We start from the raw sequence: 26113 nt of genomic DNA, 5'->3' as shown, positions 1-26113 counted from the left end.
TCCTGTTCTCCTTTAATAAACTTCCACCTGATGAAGACGGTTTAACCGTTGAAACGCGTTGTGGTTCAACACTAAAATCCTTGTTTTGGTCTCATTTCCAGCGCTCCTAGGACCGTTATTACTATTTACTGCATTTTGTATCCTCCTAGAAGGTTAACGGCTGGAGCTGCGGTAGACCTTGTGCTTTCAATTGTAACTGTGACCCTCACAGCGCTCCCTAGTGACCGCTCTCTTTTCCCTTGAATTTCTTTTATTTAAAATAAGCTCTGGAGGTCGATTCTCAAGTAGATTGGTGTCCGGCTCATAGATCTTAGCAGCTCATTTAATCATTAAGAAAAATGTGGATTTCTCTGGAATAAGACATCAGATCGGAGATATAAAAGTATCAATTTTCAGCTTCCTATGACTCACATGCCCATATAGATGGATTGGGGGGGGGGGGGGTTGATCTTACTGACAGATTCTCTTTACAGAAAGATTTCATCACCTTGGTTAATTCCAGCTTCATTGCATGAGTTTTGTCTACACAATATGGCAGTTGTGTAATCCCCAAAGGTTCTGTCATCTCTGACAACCTTGTTGCTGATTTATCTGAGAATTTCTATGGTGAGATTTTTATGTTTGTTTGATGTGATAAGCTAATACTTTTATCTAGTTTTGTTTTATTTTTTTATATTTTATGATACACAAAATATAATATATTGTGTGAATAGAATCCCCTTTAGGTATTTTTTCAGAAATCTTAGAACAGTCAATGACTTCTCCATTTGATTATATGTATGTGTCTATGTTACATTCTTACTCCACATTCCAGATATCAGGGAGATCTGCTCACTGATTGGTCTTGATACTGCTACACTGGAAAATGCATTTAGTGTCCGCACTGTAGAAGCTAAACAAGAGAAAGTGGTGACAACACTGAATGTAGCGCAGGTAAATACAAATGTAATAAAAAAGTTACAAGCAATATATGTGATTAGATGTAACAATAGCTAGATAGATAGATAGATAGATAGATAGATAGATAGATCAATATAATAGATCGATAGATGATAGATAGAAAAAATGCACAACGCTATTAACGGGTGCCTGGGCCTCCCCAGCAATTCATCCAATACTTGCCAATCTAATATATAATTGCCTAGAATACTACTTCCTGCAATTTGTGCCAACTTCCGTGGCTTTGTCCGGAGCTAATGTCCGGAGCTAATGTCCGGAGCTAATGTCCGGAGATTAATTGCCTAGAATACTACTTCCTGCAATTTCTGCCAACTTCCGTGGCTTTGTCCGGAGCTAATGTCCGGAGCTAATGTCCGGAGCTAATGTGCGGAGCTAATGTCCGGAGCTAATGTCCGGGGCTAATGTCCGGAGCTAATGTCCGGAGCTAATGTCCGGAGATAAGTGACGTCAACAGTGTCCAGTGTCTGATTGGTTGCCGCCTGCTGCGAGCGACCAATCAGAAACGTGCCGTACTGTGACACACTCCGCCCGCCATTTTGGTGTGATTTTTGAATTTTTACCTCACAGCAAGTTTCTACTGCGTGGAGGCGGGCCCAGTGACGTTGCTCTTCAAGCTCCTGCCGAATTTCGTCAAAAAAATGATAATACCATTTACCAAAACTATATATATTTAGTTGTGAAGTGGTTCAGTGACATTTTCACACCAATTTTGAACTTTTGTTTGGTGTTTTCTCCATATACTGCCTATTATTTTTGTTCTTTCTTACTATTATTTATTAATTGTATTATTCTTACATTTGAATAAATAAAGTATATATGGATTCTAGACTCCCGATTCTTTAGAATCGGGCTGCCATCTAGTAGTCCATAAAAGAGGAAAAGGAATACAGCACTCCATATGCATTTCAAATGAAAAAGTGGATTTTATTTAGAGCCACATGGCGTGAAAAAAGTTCTGTGAACCGAAGCGTTGCCATCAGCGAATACAAACCCCCAGCTGTCTGCATTAGCTTGGTTGATTGTTAAAAATGGGGGGGGGGGGGGAGCCGCATGCCGTTTTTTAAAATTATCTATTTAAATAATTAAAAAATACGGCGTGAGGACTCTATTTTTGATAACCAGTGATGCTGAAGCTGACAGCTGAGGGTTGAAGCTCGCAGCTGTCAGTTTTGCCTGGCTGGTTATCAAAAATACAGAGGAACCCCATGTCATTTATTTAAAATACTTATTTACTTATAGCGCAGGCAGTGTCTGATGAAAATTCCCATCAGTCGCTGCCTGCTCTTGCTGTTAACAGTTGAATACAACGCTCAACATTGTCAGTGATGTGAGCTGTATTCAGCACATGGCGCTGGAGAACAGCGCAAACAGTACCGCTGATTCCCAGGCACTGGTACGTGTCACGCTGATGACACAGGAATGTCATGACTTTTGGGGGAAAAAATAATAAATTACTGATAGGGGTTTGTTATAAATCTCCAAAAATAATGGAAGCAATGGAGAATATCCTCGTAAAGCAAATAGATGAAGCTGCGACTCAAAGAGAAGTCATTATTATGGGGGACTTCAACTACCCTGAAATAGATTGGGGAACAGAAACCTGCAGTTCCAGCAAAGGTAATCGGTTTTTGACAATTATGAGAGACAATTACCTTTCACAACTGGTTCAGGACCCAACAAGAAGGGGGGCACTGCTAGACCTAATATTAACCAACAGGCCAGACCGCATATCAAATATAAGGGTTGGGGGTTACTTGGGAAATAGCGATCACAAAATAATAAGTTTTCATGTATCCTTTAAAAAGATGTGTAGTAGAGGGGTTACAAGGACACTAAACTTCAGGAGGGCAAATTTCCAACGGATGAGAGAGGATCTTGGTGCAATTAACTGGGACGATATCCTGAGACACAAAAATACACAGAGAAAATGGGAGACGTTTATTAGCATCCTGGATAGGACCTGTGCACAGTATATACCGTATGGGAATAAACATACTAGAAATAGGAGGAAACCAATATGGCTAAATAGAGCTGTAAGGGGCGCAATAAGGGACAAAAAGAAAGCATTTAGAGAATTAAAGGAAGTAGGTAGTGAGGAGGCATTAAATAAATACAGAAAATTAAATAAATTCTGTAAAAAGCAAATCAAGGCAGCAAAGATTGAGACAGAGAGACTCATTGCCAGAGAGAGTAAAAATAATCCTAAAATATTCTTTAACTACATAAATAGTAAGAAACTAAAAAATGATAGTGTTGGCCCCCTTAAAAATAGTCTGGGTGAGATGGTGGATGAGGATGAGGAAAAAGCCAATATGCTAAATGACTTTTTTTCATCAGTATTTACACAAGAAAATCCCATGGCAGACAAAATGTCTAGTGATAAAAATTCCCAATTAAATGTCACCTGCTTAACCCAGCAGGAAGTGCGGCGGCGTCTAAAAATCACTAAAATTGACAAATCTCCGGGCCCGGATGGGATACACCCTCGAGTACTGCAGGAATTAAGTACAGTCATTGATAGACCATTATTTTTAATCTTTAAAGACTCCATAATAACAGGGTCTGTGCCACAGGACTGGCGTATAGCAAATGTGGTGCCAATATTCAAAAAGGGAACAAAAACTGAACTCGGAAACTATAGGCCAGTAAGCTTAACCTCTACTGTGGGTAAAATCCTGGAGGGCATTCTAAGGGACGCTATACTGGAGTATCTGAAGAGGAATAACCTCATGACCCAGTATCAGCACGGGTTTACTAGGGACCGTTCATGTCAGACTAATTTGATCAGTTTCTATGAAGAGGTAAGTTCCGGATTGGACCAAGGGAACCCAGTGGATGTAGTGTATATGGACTTTTCAAAAGCTTTTGATACGGTGCCACACAAAAGGTTGATACATAAAATGAGAATAATGGGGATAGGGGAAAATATGTGCAAGTGGGTTGAGAGCTGGCTCAGGGATAGGAAACAAAGGGTGGTTATTAATGGAGCACACTCGGACTGGGTAGCGGTTAGCAGTGGGGTACCACAGGGGTCAGTATTGGGCCCTCTTCTTTTTAACATATTTATTAATGACCTTGTAGGGGGCATTCAGAGTAGAATTTCAATATTTGCAGATGACACTAAACTCTGCAGGGTAATCAATACAGAGGAGGACAATTTTATATTACAGGATGATTTATGTAAACTAGAAGCTTGGGCTGATAAATGGCAAATGAGCTTTAATGGGGATAAATGTAAGGTCATGCACTTGGGTAGAAGTAATAAGATGTATAATTATGTGCTTAATTCTAAAACTCTGGGCAAAACCGTCAATGAAAAAGACCTGGGTGTATGGGTGGATGACAAACTTAAATTCAGTGGCCAGTGTCAGGCAGCTGCTACAAAGGCAAATAAAATAATGGGATGCATTAAAAGAGGCATAGATGCTCATGAGGAGAATATAATTTTACCTCTATACAAGTCACTAGTTCGACCACACTTAGAATACTGTGCACAGTTCTGGTCTCCGGTGTATAAGAAAGACATAGCTGAACTGGAGATGGTGCAGAGAAGAGCGACCAAGGTTATTAGAGGACTGGGGGGTCTGCAATACCAAGATAGGTTATTACACTTGGGGCTATTTAGTTTGGAAAAACGAAGACTAAGGGGTGATCTTATTTTAATGTATAAATATATGAGGGGACAGTACAAAGACCTTTCTGATGATCTTTTTAATCATAGACCTGAAACAGGGACAAGGGGGCATCCTCTGCGGTTGGAGGAAAAAAGGTTTAAGCATAATAACAGACGCAGATTCTTTACTGTAAGAGCAGTGAGACTATGGAACTCTCTGCCGTATGATGTTGTAATGAGTGATTCATTACTTAAATTTAAGAGGGGACTGGATACCTTTCTGGAAAAGTATAATGTTACAGGGTATATACACTAGATTCCTTGATAGGGCGTTGATCCAGGGATCTAGTCTGATTGCCGTATGTGGAGTCGGGAAGGAATTTTTTTCCCCAATGTGGAGCTTACTCTTTGCACATGGGTTTTTTTTGCCTTCCTCTGGATCAACATGTTAGGGCATGTTAGGTTAGGCTATGGGTTGAACTAGATGGACATATAGTCTTCCTTCAACCTTAATAACTATGTAACTATGTAACTATGTAACTATCAGTGTGCACGCGTGCGGGACATTTTGCAGCCAGTGCTGCTACTGGAAACACTGATGTCTGAAAGAGCCTTTAGGGAACTCGGTCATTTACAGAACTTTGGCCGATTTTTGCTTATCTTTAGGAAAAAAGCTCAGGAATCCGAATCCGAATCCGAATGTGCAACACTCGTGCCAAATTTGTGATTGGTGAACGTTTTCTGAATAAGTTCGCCCATCTCTCATAGTTTAGTAGGCAAACAATAATGAACTATTGTATCATACCTTGTCCATCGTCTATCTGTTGTGTAGGGATAATCTATTTTTTACATCTATTATGTTATTCTGCTTTGCTTTCTCTGATGTTTCACTTACATTTGCTTATATTGTTTTAGGCAACTTATGCAAAAGATGCCTTGGCAAAGAATATGTACGACCGACTGTTCAGCTGGCTGGTGCAGAGGATTAACGAAAGTATAAAGGTTAGTCTCAAGGCTTCTCTGCTAAAATGTGACACTAGCAATTACATCCATTATCCTTTATAGAATTTATAGTATCTCATTTCTATATTTTGTTGAACTATTGTTTCATATTAACTCAATAGTTTATTTATATCAAGGTCCATTTACTCATGAATCTATCATTGTTTCTAGGCTCCATTTTATAACATTTTAAAGGAACCCGTCAGTTGGTAATGTTGTGCTGTTTTCATAATACTGCAGAGAAGGAAAAGCTGAGTGAAATGATATTTAGGAATGTGGTAAAAGACTCGGTGTAACTTGTGTTTTATTCATCTAAATCCCTGCTTATTGTGGGTCTAGGAGTCAGGGGGGCAGTTCTAATCAGTGATTGTCAGCTAGCTCTGTATGCACACTTATACAGAGTTGTCAATCAATGATTAGGACTGCCCCATTGACTACTAGGCCCATAATAAGCAGGTATTTAGATAAATAAAACACAATTGATACTGAGCCTTTTCCACATACCTATATATCATTCTGCTCAGCTTCTCCTTTTCGGTAACATGCTGCTGGCAGATCAGAAGATTGTGACAAGTTCCTTTTAAAGGGGTTGTCCGCTAATTGCACAATCCCTTCTCAATTGCTATTTTCCCTCGTGTAAAATAAAAACAGCCTGTACTCAACTGTGATGACATTGCAGCCCAGAGTTCACGTGACATCATTATACCCCATGAGTAGTGATGGGCGAACCCCCCGATGATCGGGATCCGTGGGATCGCTCGGGTTTTTTTGTAAAGTTTGAGCTCGGGGCCGTAGATGACGCGAACTTACGTCCGAACCCTGAGCTTGGACTACAGATATGGGATGGGGGGGGGGGGGCTGTAAAGGAAAGCATAAAATTAATAATGAACATTATAATTATATGTACGTGTCCAGCAATGCGTCCTCTCTTGCCGCTGTCTCCCGACCGCATCTGCTTCCGGGGCCTCTCTCATTAACTTCCGGCGGTATTCACTGCACTCGGCAGTCTTCAGCTTTTTCCGGCAGTGTTCGTGTGGTGATGTCACCGCACGAACACTGCCAGAAAAAGCCAAAGACTGCCGAGTGCTGTGAATACCGCCGGAAGTTAATGAGCGGTCGGGAGACAGCGGGAAGGGAGGATGTGTTGCTGGACAGGTGAATATAATTATAATGTTTATTATTAATTTTATGCTTTCCTTTACAGAACCTGGACCCGAACTGGAACACTATGTTTGGACACTACAGTTTGAACACTACAGTTTGGGTTCGCCCATCCCTACCCATGAGCCCTGCAGGCAATCAGTGGCTGCTACACTCTCACTTCGATCTGGAGGAAGTCAGGGAGCAGCAGCTGATCTCACTTCTTCCGGATATCAGTCATGTCCAAAAGAAGTGAGAGTGAATTATCCACTGATTGCCTGCCGGGCTCATGTGGTACAACAATGTCATGAGAGCAGTGGGGACACTCTTTTTGGAATTGCGCCAACACCAGAGGTGAGTACAGCCTGCTTTTATTGAACATGAGGGAATATAGCCAATGAGAAGGGCTTGTAGGAGATGAGGGCAACAGACTTGTTTTACAGTGACATCAGAAACAGGTTTATAGCGTAACACATGTATGCATGATGCTTGCAGCGTATACTCTACCTGTAGGTCACAGCTTAAAATTTACAGTCATCTTATATACAATCTTTGTACGTAAATTTCAATCCATATTGTATGATGACGTACTCAATATATTCATCCAAGGCCATATTCACATTGTGAACATAGGAGAGCATAGGACTAGTGGAAGTCATATATTGAGGGACTACTACATTTTATGTTAATACCCTGTGAATTAAATACACCGCAATAACGTAGATGATTAATTTTGATCTTTATCTTATGTGTACATTTTCACATATAAGCCACAGTTTATCGTGAGGCGTTTGCAGGACACGATTTATATGCCACATTAATCATTTTCCAGGTGTCTGAGTTCCAGGGAAAGAAGGTGATGGGAGTGCTGGATATTTATGGATTTGAGGTCTTAGAGGTAAGTGTGATTTCAAATTTTGTAACATCTTACTAATTATAATGACTAAACCGTAAGACCCGAGTTCAGGTGAGCTGCCGTCAAAAGTGGCCACTACCATACAATGCTAGGCTATTTCTGACTGTCCCATGGTCAATGAATAGAGTAGCTGTAATTAATATTATTTATTCTTATTTTCAACAGGACAACAGCTTTGAGCAATTTATTATTAATTACTGTAATGAAAAACTGCAGCAGATCTTCATTCACATGACTCTGAAAGAAGAGCAGGAAGAATACGCCAGAGAGGTAAAATGTTTGACTTTCTGCTCACGTTCTTCATTTTACTACTTTGCTGATGATAAACTTGTGCTTCTTATTGTAGGAGCATGTCTGTAGATGGACAGAAGTCCTGATGTCTGTTTTCTCACATACAAGAAAATCAGACCAATTCTTTTAATGAGAACCTGATCAGAATGTGGCCGGTCATCATCCGTTTCTCATACATGGAGAAAAAAAAGTTTCTCCACCTTATCCTTTCTGATACTCAGTGAAAATTTGACCGCACTTAGGCCGCGTTCACATTTGCATTCAGGAGGGCAGTGGATGGCTGTGTACTTCCTCCCTTCTTCCTCCGTGAAGCACCGCATATGCTCCGCCTACTTCTGTATGTGTCCTGCATTTCCCTGTGTACCTTTCTTTAACATTGGGTATGCAGGGACATGCGTTGTATGTGGATGCGTCCGCATGCAGCGATTTGACATGTGCGGCGACCGAACGGAAATGCATCATTTTGCGTTTCTGTGCGGTCGCCGCACACATCAAATCATCATATGCGGATGCATCCGCATACAACGTACGTCCCTGCGTACCCAATGTTAAAGATAGGTACGCAGGACACATGCAGAGTAGGCGGAGCATAGGCAGGGCTTCAAGGAGGAAGAAGGGAGGAAGTATGCCGCCATCCACAGCCCTCCCAACCGCAGATGTGAACATAGCCTTAGATGCCATAGGCTTGCATTGCCGATTTTGATTTGACCCTGAATGTCCACCTCCAGTAAGCGTATACGCCCGAAAATGATGGACAACAGAGCGCACGTTCGCTCTGCCAGCACAATTATAGTCTATGGCCCATTTGGCACATACGCGACTCCTAATTTGCCGGGGTTTGGCCGTAAGCCCGACATGACCAACAAAATGGGGTGCCAGAATGCAATGTTAAAGCAACATTATACTGAAAATAAGAAGGACCAGTATTAGCCTTGAAAGCTAGCGACATTTTATTTAATTGGTCTTTCAAAACATCAATTTTTCTTTTGTTTACCACAATTTTGGTAGGAAAAGCAAACTGTAGTATGATAAGATACCAGCGACTTTTGTAAATCCTTTCCCACAAAACATTTCCATGCACTTTATCACCACTTTACTCTTATAAAAAGAAGGAGGAGAAACACATCAGACACAAATATGAATCTATATATCTTTATTGATCAGATCAATAAAAAACAGATTAATTAAAACCCGGACTGTGCACTCAAAGATAAGAATACGCAGCTGGAAACATGCATTTCAGAAGTTAAGCCATTCAACATGATTTGTGTGTACCCATCTGTATGGAAACACACCCTAAGCATATTTCACTAAGGCCGGGATCACACATACGCGAGATACGGCCGAGTCTCGCAGGTGAAAACACAGCTCTGGCGCCATGTGTTGCTGTGCGGCTGCACGCTCCGCTCTGGAGTGCCGGCGCCAGAGCTTTGTTTTCACCTGCGAGACTCGGCCGTCTCTCGCGTATGTGTGATCCCAACCTAAGGCTTCGTCTAGGTCCCATTTTTAATTAATTTATTCTGTTTTTCATTAATTTCATCAATAAAGATATATACAAATATCTGATGGGATGTCACAGTGTAGAGGGATCATCCTTATTCTCATTTCCACATGGAAACACGAGAAGCAATGGAATAAAACTGAAAGGCAGAAGATACAGATTAGATATTAGAAAAAACGTTTTGACAGTGAGGGTGATCAATGAGTGGAACAGGCTGATGCGAGAGGTGGTGAGTTCTCCTTCAATGGAAGTCTTCAGAGGCTGGACAGACATCTGTCTGGGATGGTTTAGTAAATCCTGCATTGAGCAGGGGGTTGGACACAATGGTCCTGGACGTCCCTTCCAACTCTACCATTCTATGATATACTGTATATCTATATTTGTGCCTGGCATGTGTTTCACCTTCTTTTTTTTATATCCATATTCTTTATGCATTGAGAAAGACCACCTAGCCCTTTACAGCCCTGTAGGTTTATTACCTTATAAAAAGAAGTAAAAATATATATTTTAAATAATTAGCTAGAAACAACCTGCTGGCAGGCGGGAACAGAAAAATTGCTTTTTATGTGAGTATATACGGGCCTACTAGTGCAATAATCAATGCAAGGTTTATTTTACCGAACGCATAATACTAGGACTCCGTGATGACTTTTGGTTCTGTGGGAGTCATGGAGTAAACGTATTGCAGTACATTTTCTTATGTAGGGAAAGTCTCAGGTGACTTGCACTGTAGGAAATAATTCCAACCTGGTGACCATGTGGAAAAATTGACTTCACACAGTGGGTTACAAATGTGATGGTTTGCAATAGGGTATGAAGTATTTGGATGGGGAAGGGGTTCTTTAGAAGAGGAAATCATCATCATGCCACATTCCCACCTTCAGTATTTGGTCAGTTTTTTACCTCAGTATGTGTAAGCCAAAATCAACAGTAGAACAACCCGAGGAAAAGTATAATAGAAACATATGCACCACTTCTGTATTTATCACCCACTCCTGGTTTTGGCTACAAATATTGAGATAAAATACTGACCAAATACTGAAGGTGGGAATGTGGCCTTGGAAGGGTAATTTTTCCCACTTTAGAGTACAGATAGGTGCAGTGTAGTGTACTATATCATGTGCTGAGTTTAATGTCTCAAATTGTTTTTTTTATTTAAGGGAATTCAATGGACCCGAGTCGACTTTTTTGACAACGAGATTATCTGCAATCTGATAGAGGATGTAAGTAGCACGTGAGGCCTAAAATGTAAAATCTCAAAGCAGGCAACATTACAAAACTGTATTCTTAGATGTTGTCCCCTATATATTGTATGGGATTATCGCAGGGCAGCTCCAGAATTATTTGGCCCTCGTGTGCCAGTGAACCTCTCTTCACTGGACTTTTGTTCCTTGTTTTCCAAGAACAATAATGTTTTTTAATTCTCGGCCAATAGCACTGTGTGAGGGAATGATTTTTTTTTGTGGTAGGAGCTAAGAGTTTTATCATTATCTTTTTAGGGTCCATACATCTTTCTGATCTCTTTTTAATTCCATCTTTTTGGGAGACAAAGTCACGGCATAGCAGCAATTGTACTCTTTTATTTTATTTTACAAGTCTGCACAAATACACATGTGGCAATACCAAATATGTAGTTTTTTTTTTTTTATAAGATTTGACTTACGCTACAGGAAATGGGGGGGTGATGTGAATTATATATTGAGTTTTAGTTTTACTAGACGCCCTCCTTCAGATAATCCTGTTAGTAACGTCCTATTGGTAAAGACGATAACAATCAGCAATGTAATAAAGAGGCCAATGTCTCTGGAACTATATAATGGATGTAAAAAAAAAGAAAGACAGAATACTCTGGGGAGAGGCAGTAATACAAGGTGACAGGTGCTTTGCAATTGGCATCTATTGGGTTAAACTTCTAAGATCAGAATTGGCTCCAATCCTAGCAGTTAGACTTGGGTGCCGGCTGTATAACACAGTACATGGGTGCTATATGTGCACTATCGCTGTACATAGATAACGGATATCATCAATGGAAATCTGAGTCAAGTGCGTCCTGAAGGAGCAGCGGGCCCTGTACATGCCTTGGTTTGCCCAGTACTAATGACAACTTTGGCTTATCTGCATTTCACTATCTCAGTCCCAAGAGGAAAACTCTATTGATATATTGAATGCTCCCTTCCATTCAGTATTTACACTCACTGGCTAGTCTATAAAGGTGGCTTACACTTACCCTATCCCATATGTAGGCTCGGACTGGCCCACAGGGTAACAGGGCAATCCCCCGGTGGGCCCCAATGCAGATGTGAGCCCCCAATCCCTCTGTATGGGCAGTACTTGGCATAATTCACTTGATTCACTCTGTTCAGAAAAAAGCAGCATCACATCATTCATTAACTAAACTACCCAGTTTATTATTATATAGATATAAGTAAATTTGTTAATGGAGAAGTGTAATATTGGTATGCAGGTGAATAGTGGGCCCCCCTTAAAGTCAATGTTACTGGTGGGCCCTTAGCACCCCAGTCCGACACTGCTCATATGTTCTCATGTAATATCAAAAAACAGAAATGTGCCAAGTGCTATTAGTTCTAGATTATCCCCTGATGTGTCCTTCTGGCAGGGTACAAATGGAATACTTGCAGTCCTGGATGAAGAGTGCCTGCGCCCAGGAAATGTCTCTGATGACACCTTCCTTTCCAAGCTTGGGCAAAAGTTCAGAAACCATAAGCACTTCAAGAGTAAGATGACCCAGAATGAAAAAAAAATCACGGATAAAACCTTACTTCATAATGCTTTCCAGATAGAGCACTACGCCGGTCAGGTAAGATACATGTACTGTTAGCTCAAGGGCTCGCTCACACTTGCGATGAAATCGGACTCGCCCCAATGTTACTCATTTGGGGCAGCTCACATCTGAGATTATTTTCTCATGCCGATTCGCACCCTTACGAGTCTAGGGGTGCGTATGAAGCTCTGCTTCTAGCTCCTCCCCAATCCCTGCTATGTAGATGATGGCAGTTGCTACTGATAAGATTTTATCTCAGTAGTTTAAAAACCTGTTTATGGATTTTACCTGGAAATTGAGAATTTTGAGAATGATCAGTCCTGGAGGAGAAAGAAGCAAATTTCTCTGATAAGATATATTACCAAGTTTGTTTTTTTTTTTTTTCATCTGTACTATTGATTTATGAAATAAAAATTAAAGTGTGATTGCTCTTTAAGTCCTGATTAAGTTCTTATCTTTATAATATAATATTAAAGGGTGGAGAATTACTCTTTCATGTCATGTCCTAAGCAGTTCTTTAGAAGTGGATGGGCTAAAATAGCAAAATGCTATGTTATCTTCCTAAAATACTTGTGTTTTGCACAGGTCACATACATCACAGATGGATTTTTGGACAAGAACAATGACCTCCTATACAGAGACCTCTCCCAGGCTATGTGGAAGGCAAAGCATGGACTGCTGAAGTCTCTTTTCCCAGAGGGAGACCCGAAGTGTTCTTCTCTAAAACGTCCACCCACTGTTGGCTTCCAGTTCAAAGGCTCGGTGTCAACGCTTATGAAGAACCTGTACGCCAAGAACCCCAATTATATCAGGTAACATATTAACCATGATCGGTGGTTAATCTGGTTTCCCCATGTTTCGTTCAATTATCATAGTTTGAGAACATAACTGTGCTGCCTAGAACAGTGCAATAATCTCCTTTGTGTAGGCTAAACTGTTTTGCCAGTTTTTAAGCAAAGACTATACTGACCACTATATACAGCCCCCCAAAAAAACAGAAGAACAGATGTTGTGCATATTAAAAAGATGTATGGTTGACTTGTAAATGTATATTACTCGTCACTTGCATTGTAGTTTTGCACACACTAAAATATTTTTAAAGGTAATGTATTACATATATTACTTTTTAATAATTAAAATCAGATTAATATATGCACTGGTCTCTGCAAGCTGGGTATTCATCTTACAAGGTGCATCTCTGCTCTGTTGCTGGCTCGTTACTGCTGATCTGAGCCGGTAACAGAGCACACTGTCTTTGTGCACTTCGCACATTGCGCATCACACAGGGACTAGTCAAATCCCTGAAAGGAAGGTAACTGATGACGCTTCATTTCAGTGATGGAGCAGAGGCTGCGACAGTGACCGCAGCCACTGCCCCCTGCTCTGATGACGCTTTGTTTGAGTATCCCAGCGTGCACTGAGGGGTCTCACACAAAGCGTCATCTAAAAAGAAGTCGTAAGAAAAGAATTAAGCAGTTAGATAGTGGAGATAGGGAAGGATAGGGAATTTTTAATTAAAGTATATTATAATATGGTTCAGATTATAGTAATAAATAGGGATTTAGGATGAAAATTACTTTGTATTTTGGAAAACTCCTTTAATATTATGATGACACTTTTTAAAAAAATAATAATTTGCCCTTAGAAACAAGACAACCCTGCGGCTCACTTTATTGGCAACATTCTACACTTATAGAGGACCTGTTAGCGCAACTGACTCTTATTAAAAACTTGTATTTTCAGTCTATAGTGATAAAAGCTATAAAATAAAATAGGGTGACAATAGGGTGTGTTCCTGCACAGTCTGACAGTCTGACACTGTGAGCACTGAATGGACAGTGCTATACTTTATAGAGGAACATTCTGGGTAACGCCCACTTGTTAAAGATGTCCCATCAAAATTTGCAGTTCGGAATTCCTCCTAAATATGTATATATGATTATGAGTAAGTACATCAATATACATACTTATTGCTATCTCTTCCAGTTTCTAGCGCCGCTCCAGGTCCATGTGACCATTCCTCTTCTTTCCTAGATCACCCAGGGACCTTTGTGTTGAGCTGCTTCCATCATTGTAAGCCTATAGAGCCTTAGGACAAGGCTTCATGGACTTACATTGAGAAAGTGACTTCCATTCCACACATTAACCCAAGGGCCAAGAGAGCTCCGGAGCTGTGCTGGAATCCGGTGAAGACAGCAATCTTAGTATTTTAATGCATTTACACATCATTACATACATAATTCAGAGGGTTCAAGAATATAACATTTTGATGTAATATTTTCTTTAAAGGGATATTCCCATCTGCAAGATCCTATCACAATATGTAGTAGGTGCAATAATAATAATAATATTAGCGAATACCTTCAGTTAGAAATGTAGTATAGTTTTTCTGATTTGGTGTGTCTCTTTCCTCATGTGCAGGCATTGCAGGACCTTAGGTATCCATGGTTATGAATATAGAACAAAGGGACTGCAGTGCTTACCTGCCCAGGTCTATCAAAATGCATCGCATGAGAGCAGAAACCCTAGTTTACAAGGCCAAAAATGCTGGGCCTGGCTACACCCTGAAAAATGAAGTGCAAAAACCATATTTATAGAAATAATACAGTGGGGAAAAAAGTATTTCGTCAGCCAGCAATTGTGCAAGTTCTCCCAGTTAAAAAGATTATATAGGCCTGTAATTGACATCATAGGCAGACCACAACTGTGAGAGTCAAAATGAGAAAACAAATCCAGAAAATCACCTTGTCTGATTTGGCAAGATTTATTTTGAAAATTATGGTGGAAAATAAGTATTTGGTCATTAACAAAAGTACATCTCACTTAAAAACATATTTTTAAGTGGGAGAACTTGCACAATTGGTAACATAGTAGCACAGTAACATAGTTTTTAAGGTTGAAGGAAGATTTTAAGTCCATCTAGTTCAACCCATAGCCTAACCTAACATGCCCTAACATGTTGATCCAGAGGAAGGCAAAAAAAACCCATGTGGCAAAGAGTAAGCATCCCCACTGGGGGAAAAAATTCCTTCCCGACTCCACATACGGCAATCAGACTAGTTCCTGGTCAACACCCTATCAAGGAATCTAGTATATATAACCTGGTGGCTGACTAAATACTTTTTTCCCCACTGTATATGAGGTATTGGTTGATATTCTGGCCAAGATTTGTAAGCTCACATTTGCGAGTCCTAATGCTGAACTTCATAGAAAAAGCATAAAAAGAGGACTAAAAATCCTCCAAAAAACTCAAGAATTAATACAGAACAAAGGGACTGCAGTGCTTACCTGCCCAGGTCTCAGAACTAGTGCACTCCCAGGATGCAGCAAACCACTACAAATTATTCTATTGCTTGCCCGGCCTGGAATATGCTGAAGGTGGTTCTTCTCACTTCCCTTTCTTTTTCTGTTTTCATTCTTTCTTCTCTCATTATAAAAATTTCTCTTTTGAACATTGTGAATGTTGACTTTCTACATTTTATACTTTATTGCTACATTGCATCTTTATTTTGCAAAGTGGTATATTTCTGAAATTCTTTTATGTGTTATTCCGGGGATTGTCTACTCCTGTTAGCTACTGACTGAATACAGAAATAAATAACATTTGGCCCTCACATGGATCAGTCACATTACAGTTCCTATTATTTTTGGCATTACCTACAGCAAATATTTAGATTTTTCTTTTCATACAACATTATTACAGTTTGTAGAGACTTTGTTTTTGTATATTAATGTGTACAATTTGTATGACAAAACAGGTGTTTGAAGCCGAATGGCACAAAGAAATCCTCACTGTTTGAGGATACCCTTGTGATGACGCAGGTCCGCTATCTAGGGTTACTGGAGAATGTGAGAGTGCGTCGGGCTGGATATGCCTACAGACAAGAGTATAAGTCTTTCCTGGAGCGGTACAAGATGCTGAGCAGGCAGACCTGGCCCAAGTGTACAGGAGACCCACGGTAAGGTTATCTACCGTCAGCGTGATGCACCAAGACCTTACAGTAGGAAAGTGGAGCTGTACATGTATCACGTGCATGTAGCATGTTGTATACAGTATCAGATAGATCCACTGTATGCCATAGTATTTGTAGACCCATATACTGGGCAAAGTATAAATAAATCCTACTTAAATATTTTGTGATATATTTTCTGATAAAGTGTCTGGCTTACTCAATATTACCATTTCTATTGGGATCTTTTCTCTAATTTTTACTGTATTTTTGGGACAGGGATGGGGTAAAGAAGATGTTAACTGATCCTCAAGTGAATATTTCCGCTAATGAAATTGCATATGGAAGAACAAAATTATTTATCAGGACCCCAAGCACAGTATGTACTTATTTTTCATTTATATAGGTATTATTCTGTTACTACTTTCCAATATCAAAGTTATTTATAAAGGTGAACAAATTATTAAAAAAATGTCTGGATGAAGATACTTAATTTCAGCATCGGTATTAACACATTTCTGCTGTGTGAGGATGTTCAATGTGGTGCAGATCCCAGGTGGTATGACTAATATACAGGTAGGACTATGTTCACACTCCTTTTCTGCCACATGTCAGTGACTCCATCAGGGTTTCTGTCTTTAGTCCGAAAAATGGGATTCAGGAGTATCCATCAACAGGGCCATTGACTTTAGATGGAAGATGGAGTGACACTGTGCTCTGTCTCACTGCCTTTTTCTAGCGGGCACAAAATTGTGGTCGATTTCATTTTTGTGCAGGTTGAAGAAGCCGGATGCTGATGAAAAATAGGTCAGACAGAACGTAAAGTGACTCCATCTGCTTCGCTAAACTCAAAGGACCCACTGGTAGATATGCCTGAATATTGTTTTTGAGGGATAAAGATGGAACCCCTGTCGGAGCCACTGATGTGTGGCAAAAACATGAAGTGAACCCAGCCTTAGGTCTTATACCCCAAGAACTTTTTTCCTGAACTGACTGACACAACAAGTTCAGAATGTTGCTTCTGATTACTGACTGAAAGGCTCTGAAGTGGCTCTCAGGAACTGGCATGTGATATCAGCTGCCTTAGGCTAGTTTTACACTAGCGTTTGGAGGAGCTGCGGAGGGCTGCGGACTTCCTCCGTGAAGCCCCGCCCTAGGCCGCTAGCACCGCCTACTTCTGCATGCGGTGTGCATGCAGCCTGCGTACCTATCTTTAACATTAGGTACGCAGGTCGTGCCGCTGTGTGCGGATGCTTCCGCATGCGTCGTTTTGACAATACGGAGAAAAAAAAATTGCTACAAGCTGTGTCCTACACTGGTCGCCGCATCGTCAAAACGATGCATGCAGAAGCATCCGCATACAGCGGCACGACCTGCATACCTAATGTTAAAGATATGTACGCAGGCCGCATTCAGAAGTAGGCGGAGCAAGCGGCGGAGGTGCGACCAAGGGTGGGGCTTCACGGAGGAAGTCCGCAGCCGTCCGCAGCTCCTCAAAACGCTAATGTGAAACCAGCCTAACAGAGGGATATTTCTCTAATCCAAAGCTGTTGTTACATTTACAAAAGCAAATTCGGCTGACAGATCCAATTTGAGTTGTATTTTAGATATGCTGAGGCTATTGTGTCTATGTAACATTGTACTAACTAATGGACTTGCTTTCAGCTTTTTGCCTTGGAGGAATTGCGTCGGAAGAAAATGGATGAGTTGGCCACGCTTATTCAGAAGATTTTTCGTGGATGGAGGCTTCGGTCTCACTTTTTGCTTATGCGGAAGAGTCAGATCATCATTTCTGCATTTTACCGTGGCCATGCAGTAAGTTTCAAGACCATGTGAAAATATAAAGATCATATAAATTCATTAGCCATCCCTAAATATAGTGTGAGAATGTATTAATGCATTTTTGACATTTTTTGATATGAAAAAGATAAAATCTTCCCCACCTCCCATTTTCAAATATATACATTATAAAAAGTCATAATTCTGCTCAAGTAGGGGGTGGGGCAAGGAAAGTAAAATATGATGAAACAGTATTAGACAGATTTTTCTTTTCTGGGAGTGTCTCTCCCAGTAGTACAGGCTGGATGGGAGGCCTGGGTGTATCTGGGATGCTGCGGTCTTCTGCTTATATATCAGCACTGCTTCTATCTTCCACGTTTTCCTCTTCATGCAGTTTCCTTCTTTTCTGTTACCTGTTTTCTTTGATCTCCCTAAGATGGAACATTTTTTTTTACTATCTCTAACACTGAGAAAAGGGGGAAGGCGTAGATAGACCCTTCAGAAACATGAGCAGGAGCTCTGATAGATTTGTAAAACTTTCTAAAGACATTCATACAGATGTAGGAATTAAAGACATTCTGCAACAGCAAACTAGTCAAATTTTTTTAATGGAAACTATTTAGAAAGTTGCTTAACTTCACCTTTAGGACACAAATATGAACAATAAAAAAAATTTATTTGTGAAGCTGGACGTAGCCTTTAAAGTAATGTAGTTATTAGAACAAACTAACCTAAAGGGGCTAAAAGAAAATGAGCATACTAAATGTACAGATAAATAATATGAAACTACTATGCATATGTGGTTAGGAAACCTGAGAGAACAATTGGGAGCTTAAATCTCTGATCAGAATAGAGGAATGCGGATAAGTAGATTCTGAGTCTTGTTTATAACAAAGTACAAAATTATGTTTTATTTAGAAACACACAAACAAGACATATTGATATGAACTTATTCACCATATAAATCATGATAAATGTAAAAGTGGGCAGCTTGTTATAGTCAGGTAGTGCAGGTAACAGATAAATGACGCATGCACAGCACAGCCGGCAGCTAGAATGTAATAATAAGTCACATGTAATTTTTGTTTCTAAACCACATAAAGTAATATCCAGCTGAAAGTGCTGTGCATTGCATCAATATCCCCATAAGGGCATAATAGCCACAAACAAATGCCTAACTAAGGTTGAGCCAAAGCATATGTAGAGTCCTCTTACCCATGGTATTTGACGCTTGTACGCTGAGCAGGAGCCCCGACGCGCGTTTCACACTTGCTTCCTTGGGGGCAGTGTGTTTTAAGCTGTCTGCGAGGTTTAAATATCCCTCGGCATAATAATGTTGGATGGAGAGTATCTCTTGGCTAATAATATGCCATCTTCTTTAATCCATACCCTTAGCTATGTGTTTATTATTCTGCATATGTGGTTATTACAAAGAGGTAAAAACTTACATGTACAGGTGTATATGTGTGATGCTGAGTCATTTCTCGCGGACAAGCTGGGAATCAAGTTAGTCAATGAGTCCGAGGTGAAAAGCCAGGAGGATATGGCATAAGCAGAGGGAAGAGTCAAAGTCAGGTAATGGTCTAAGGTCAGACAGCAAAAATATCCACAAACAAAGCACAAGGCACCGAGAGACACACTACACAGAGCTAAATGTACGTCTGGCTGAGATATGGGACCAACAGCCCAGCTAAGTAGCTGAGCAATCAACTGGGACAGGGAACACCTGAAGGCAACCCAGAACATCCCAGTCTTAGACTGGCCATCAATCAAAGCACCGACAACTCAGCCCGCCCCTGCACCTGACTGGATGATTGAGCTGTCAATCAAAGTACTGACAGCTTCAGATTGGACAGCTATGCTGTAACTACATCTCAGACACATTGAGGATTGGAATTGTGACAATATGAATACGTCTACTAGTTTGTTTTAAGTTTGATTTCCTTTTCAAATACAAATCCGGGATTTCACTACATATTTCATGTGTTTTTCTTTTGCAGCATAAGAAACATTATCAGAAAATGCGGTTCTCTGCCTTACTTTTACAAGCCTACATCCGAGGCTGGAAGGTAAGATATACGTTATGGTACTCAGATTTTTTAAGGCAAACTAAATAATAAAATGAATAGGTTCACAGCTGATTCTGACAATTAATCTGCATGTTTGTGTTTAATCATATTATCCTCTGTGTTTTGCGCTTTTGATTAGTGTTGACTTGCTTCTAGGCACGTGTGTTGCTAAGGCGAATGAAACTTCACAAGCGCCAGTCAGAAGCCTCATCCACTATTTGTGCTTATTGGAGGGGATACAAGGTAACACTGTCTCCTCAGCACCATTATCCTGAGGACACTAGCCAAAATAAGTGTGGGCTATTTCAGCATCATCTGAAACAAAAAAGAAAAAAGTTTGCCAGCAGCATCGAAAAAATGCGTGATTTATTAGATATCTGCTAGCACTGTACATACATATAGGTGCACAGAGGCCTTATTTTAAAAGGGAAGCTGTCATCAGAAAATAACATCAGGTGTTTGTGATAAATGTATTTTTCTTTATTTTTAGCAATGTCTTTTCTCCATATCACAATCTGTATTAAAAATAAAAGCAGAAATCTTGCAATTTTTGCACTGGCCACTAGGGCTTTTTTAGACACTAACTTAACATTGTTTCAGGAAACAACACATGTACTAAGCCACACTGAGCAAGCATACTGTGACCCTGTCTTTTGTATTGAAAGATTTAATGAGCAGGTGCAAAGGTCATTGCGAAGGGAGAGGGATGATCATCTGTGAATATTATTACTATTGTTGATAGTGTATGTTGTGTTATCAGCTGTGTCCTTGAAATCCTACTTCTGATAATAACAAGCCTGCGGAAAACTTTTCTTGAAAGGATTGGAAGCATGAGTCTCAAAACGACCCAGTGGCCAGTGTGAAAATTGCAACAGTAAAGATCATGAAATGAAAGAAAACTTAGACAACATTTTTAATTTTTTTTTAATATACAAAAAAACCTGATTTACAATAGGTCATATTCCGATGATAGTTTTGAGTGCACTAACATGCACAATATATATGGTGATGGTGGATCTCATAAATCACATATTTGTTTGAATGATGTTGTCATTTTTTAATGTTTGGCTTTTTCCATCAGGATATATGGTTTGTCTGACGAAGTGCTAGAACTGTCTGAATATTCTTTTCTGCAATTGTTTATACTTGACAAAGTCTCATGAGAGTGGTGATCATCTCTAGATCTGATTCTATCCTGTACTTTTCTTTTTTGCTACAATACATAAATCACTCATAGGATTTTCATGATTGACCCATCGCCTAATGAGTATTATGATAAAGTATTATAAGACTTTAATTATCAATCTGACAATGAATCTGCCATGACTTACGTATGAATCCATAACTAAAAGATACACTGAATGGACAAAAATAATATATGCATTTCTGCACACTACACTGACAGGAGGTTGTATGACAATCTTCTAGGAAGGCTTTCTACAAGATTTTGGAATGTGTCTGTGGGACTTTTTTAGCATTCATCCAGAATAGCGTTTGTGAGGTCAGGCACTGATGTTGGAGGAGAAGGCCTGGTTTACAACCTTAGTTTATCCCAATAGTGTTCACAGGGGTTGAGGTCAGGGTTCTGTACGGCCAGTCATGTTCTTCCACACCAAACTCCCCAAACCATACCTTTATGGATCTTGACTTGTGCACTGTGACATAGTTGTGAGGAACAGAAAAGAACCTTCCCCAAACACAAGAAGCGTACATCTGTCCAAAATATCTTGGTATACTGATTTCCCTTCAGGGTAACTAAAGGGCTTAAGCCAACCCCTGAAAATCAAGCCCATCGCATTATTCCCCTCCAAACTATATGGCTGGCACAATGTAGACCAATGTAGTAAGGTAGATAAAGTTCTCATGGCACTCACTAAACCCAGACTCGTCCATCAGATTGCCAGATAGGGAAGAGTAATTTGTCACTCCACAGACTCCTGTGGTGCTAGCTTTACACCACTTCATCCGCTGCTTGGCATTGTGCTTACTGATGTAAGGCTTGCATGCAGCTTGGCCATGGAAACCTATGCCATGAAGCTCCTGGGACTTAGTATTTGTGCTGATGTAAATTCCAGAGGAGGTTTGGACTCTGCACTTATTGAGTCAGCAGAGCGCTGGTCACTTTTGTGCACCTCATTATTCAGTGATCTCACTTTGTAACGTTATGTGGTTGCGGTCAGGGCAGGACTGGCCATTGGGCAATTCTGGCAAATGCCAGAAGGGCCTGTCTGGTCATGGGCTGCCTTGACGCTGGTCATGGGCTGCTACGTTGTTAGCAGAATCAGTGTTCTCAAGACTCCCATACTGTTAAGAGTTGTGATGGAGCACATAGTCACTGACTCCGTCACTTACCCCAGCAGGCCACAGGTATCATTAGAAATATTGGTCTTGTAGTAAATCTCGCTTTCCTCCATCCACGATAATGTTAATAATATATCCCTATCTGTTGCTTGGAAATGGGACTTAGAAGAGAAGAAATTTCATAAACCGAATCATTACACCGGTGGTTCCGATTATAGGACCGGACTGGTATCAGTGAAATCTTCAGATGTAGCCATTTTTCCCAAATGTTAGTAAGAGCAGACTGCATGGCGAGGTGCTTGATTTATACACCTGTGGCAATGGGACTGAATGAAAACCTGAATTCAGTGACAAAGGGGAGTGTCCTAGCTACGTATTATTATTCTTGATGTTTGATCATATAGAAAATGTAGAAGATGCTGCAACTATTGTGATAATGTCTTTCTACAGGTGAGAAAGGAATACAGCAAATATTTCCGATCTGGTGCACAAAGGAAACTGGCCAACTTTATCTACCTGAGGATTGTGAGTTTTTCTGCTATTGTTTGGGTATTGTGGCACTAAAAGCGTAAAACTATAAAAAATCCACCTTATATCAAACTTTAATAGCTGTTCCCTAATCACCCCATATGAAACTGATACCTGACACACCCTATGGACAGGTCTCGCTTTGTACTTCTGCATTGGGCAGTTCCTCTTTTATTTCACCTGGAAATGAATACATTGACTAGTGGATTTCACCATTCCACTGTCAAAAGTGTCCCTAGAAGGTCTGATACTGTCCGATCAGTGCTAATTGTATCACTGTGCAGGAACATGCATCCAAATGTCACTGTGGGGCTGATTCATTCAGACTGGCATTGCATACTCCAGTCTTAAGGGGTCACCGCTAAGTTCATTAAGAGGCACACGCCACTTAATGAATTCGGTGCATCTTCTTAGTGGTGTGTGCCTCCGTGACCCTCACCAGAAATGCAACTCCAGTCAGTGACTAGAGTAGCATTTCTAGTGTAAGTACTTTTACTGAAGCTGTTGGATGGGCATAGCCATGTTCCTCCCTAGCTCTGCTCATTTTGACAGAGCTGCTTCAAATTGATGTGAAAATGACAAAAGTCGCAACATTTTTGCAAAACACCACACTGCACCAAATATTTGCACATTTTCTAAGCGTTTTTTTTTGCCAGTTTTCTGGCATAAAAGCTGTGATGAATTAGAGCCACATCATGGGGTAGTGGCTGCAAAGCGAAGAAAAACGCAGTTCTTATTTAATTTTTCATCTCCATTTCCTTTGCATGACGTTGACCAATCATAAGCAGAAAGCGTCATGCAGGACAAAAAAGGAATGGCAGGTAATAATCACATGCTTTCTCCTGCGAGATGTAATGATACTATCCTGATCTCTGCAGCTTCTGTGTAAAGTAGATTAGACCTGAGTGTCATTACAAACACTGTCAACTTTCATCTCATGGCAATCAGTGTGGGATGAATGTCATTACAACCATCTCAAGCTTTCATCTCACAGCAGACAGCATGGAGGGAGGTGAGTACAGCTAGGCTAAGTATCATTACAAACACCTATTGCAACTGCAGCCCTCCTCTCACAGCATTGTCATCTCAGCTGTATTCCCCTGTGCCCCCACACTGACTGTTCTGAGATGAAAGCTGGAGTTGTTTGTAATCGCAATCAGATCTGCTCTATACTACACACTGGCTGTAGAGATTAGGGCTGGAAGCAGGGCTGTCTACCATTGCATCTCACAGGATAAAACCTGTTCTTCGGACCTTCTTGTGGTTGTGTTCTTTTTTTCCCCATGATTAACACCTTCTGCTTATGATTGGTCAATGTCATACAGAGGTAAATAGCTTTGTACATTACAAGAAGAATAACTCAGCATCCCAATGTAATTAACATGAAAATGTACTGCAATCTAATTCGTCAAACATTTTGGTCCATACAGCTGGACCTTCATCAGCCTTACTGCCAGTGTTTGGAGAGGGAGAGAGAGAAATAGCTTTTGTAAAGAGAGCTGATGAGATTGTGCCTGCCAGATGCTTAGGACTAGTGCTGTTATACTCAGTATCGTATGTGTCAGTGCTGGGTTAGTGCAGAGAGCAAGATCTCACTCTTTCATTATGAGAGGAGCAGTGGATTGTGGTGAGATCTTATTCAGCATGTCAGGATCCCGTAACCCAGAGGTTGCTAGAAAACCCGGCCATTTTGGAGAGCATTAGGGTTACTTCTGACCACTTTTGTTAGCAGGTGATGTAGAAAAATCACCAATCTGGGGCTGTTTGAGATAGACAAAGATCTTGCAGCCAACACCTTCCATAGGTAAAATACACATTACGTATATATGTTTTACAATATCTTTTCTTTGTGTTTATTTCTCAGCTTCAAAAGTATTTCCTAGGACTGAAAAACAACCTGCCATCAATGTCTCCAACAGACAAGTCTTGGGAACCTCCCAAATACAAGTTTCTCATCGGTATAAATCAAGAATTAATGAAATTATTCCAGGTTTGGAAGGTGAGATGCTAAAAATATATTCCCAAAGAATTGTTCTGCTTGGAATTGTGGTGTGATGTTACTCACTAGCCAATGACCACTATTTTTTGTGAAAATTCCACAAAAAAATGTTTTTGCTCCTTTATGAGTTGTCTGGCATACTATCAAGGTACTGGAGCAACAAGGTTAGTGTGACATCTAGAACTTGTCATTTAAAGTCACCTTCATCTATAAAGGCTAATTACATTTTAACCTTTCAGATTGGCAAAAAAGGGTCACTCTCGGGTGAATTGGCCATTTGGGAATTAGGCCAGTGCTGAATTTAAGTGAAAGTCCTTAACCTCTTAGTGACCAGGCCAAAATTTTTCAAATTGACATGTGGCAATAAATATGGAATATTTCAACGAATCCTAGTGATTTTAAGTTTGTTTTTTCGTGACACATTGGACTTTATGCTGGTGTTAAATTTAGTTCAATGTATTTTGTGATATATATCTTTTATTTATAAAATAGCAGACATCTGACAATTTTTTTTTTAAATTAGCAATTTTCAAACTTTCAATGATTCTTATTAACCCAGACATTCATACCACACAAAATAGTTAATAAATACCATTTACCATACGTCTGCTTTACATAAAATGTCCTTTTATTTTGTTAGGATGCTAGAAGGTTTAAAATGTTGCAGCAATTTTTCATTTTTTCAAGGAAATTTTAAACTTCTTTTTTTAGGAACCTGTTCATTATTATGTGACTTTGGGGGACCTATATATTGGGAAAGAAAACAAGTCATACCATTTTATAAACAGCCCCCCTAAACATATTCCAAGCTGCTGTCGAGAAGCACTCAAATCAAATTTTTTATCCTTTTAATATATTGCAATCATCTTATTACCATATATAGCACCGTGTACTTACAATTGCTGATTTTCCCTTTCTACCCAGTAAATTGTTCTTTTATCTGATTTATGTAGAAGCAGGAAGTCTCTTGTCCCTGCAGAAATCATTCCACTCTTCATCTCCTGACACAGCTGCTCTTACTCCTCCTGCCATAAACTTTTGCAGTGACTGATGACTCATACAGGGAAAATTGATCTCTTGTTTCTACATAGAGCTTAGGTGGATTCAGCTAGTCAGTTTTAATCATGTGATATCATAGACCTAATGGAAAAGAGAAGAATTAGCTGGATAGAAAGGCGAAATGAGCAATTGTAAGTACACAGTGCTATACAATATGATGACTGCAATATATTAAGAGGATAAAAAATTGATGGGAGGAGGAGTGTTTTTTTAACCCTGCAAA

The 26113-nt window shown here is 40.1% G+C and overlaps 1 protein-coding gene across 2 annotated transcripts in view; it reads left to right on the top strand.

Moving 5' to 3' along the window:
- MYO1A (myosin IA) overlaps positions 1-26113 on the top strand; it is a 109168-nt gene that overhangs the window by 63388 nt on the left and 19667 nt on the right. Inside the window, exons 11-24 of one of the 2 annotated variants that reach the window (XM_069758531.1) lie at positions 815-933; positions 5489-5575; positions 7548-7613; positions 7797-7901; positions 10584-10646; positions 12041-12241; positions 12791-13017; positions 15964-16164; positions 16435-16534; positions 17821-17970; positions 19935-20003; positions 20160-20246; positions 22755-22829; positions 24697-24831. In XM_069758531.1, coding sequence (XP_069614632.1) covers positions 815-933; positions 5489-5575; positions 7548-7613; positions 7797-7901; positions 10584-10646; positions 12041-12241; positions 12791-13017; positions 15964-16164; positions 16435-16534; positions 17821-17970; positions 19935-20003; positions 20160-20246; positions 22755-22829; positions 24697-24831 — 1685 coding nt within the window. The remainder of the gene's footprint in view (positions 1-814; positions 934-5488; positions 5576-7547; positions 7614-7796; positions 7902-10583; positions 10647-12040; positions 12242-12790; positions 13018-15963; positions 16165-16434; positions 16535-17820; positions 17971-19934; positions 20004-20159; positions 20247-22754; positions 22830-24696; positions 24832-26113) is intronic. The other variant, XM_069758532.1, reaches the window with a different exon arrangement.

The sequence above is a fragment of the Ranitomeya imitator genome, chromosome 3 (genome assembly GCF_032444005.1).
Source record: "Ranitomeya imitator isolate aRanImi1 chromosome 3, aRanImi1.pri, whole genome shotgun sequence".
Classification (NCBI taxonomy): domain Eukaryota; kingdom Metazoa; phylum Chordata; class Amphibia; order Anura; family Dendrobatidae; genus Ranitomeya; species Ranitomeya imitator.
Note: the sequence above shows the minus strand (reverse complement) of the source record. Positions and strands in the feature narration are given on the sequence as shown.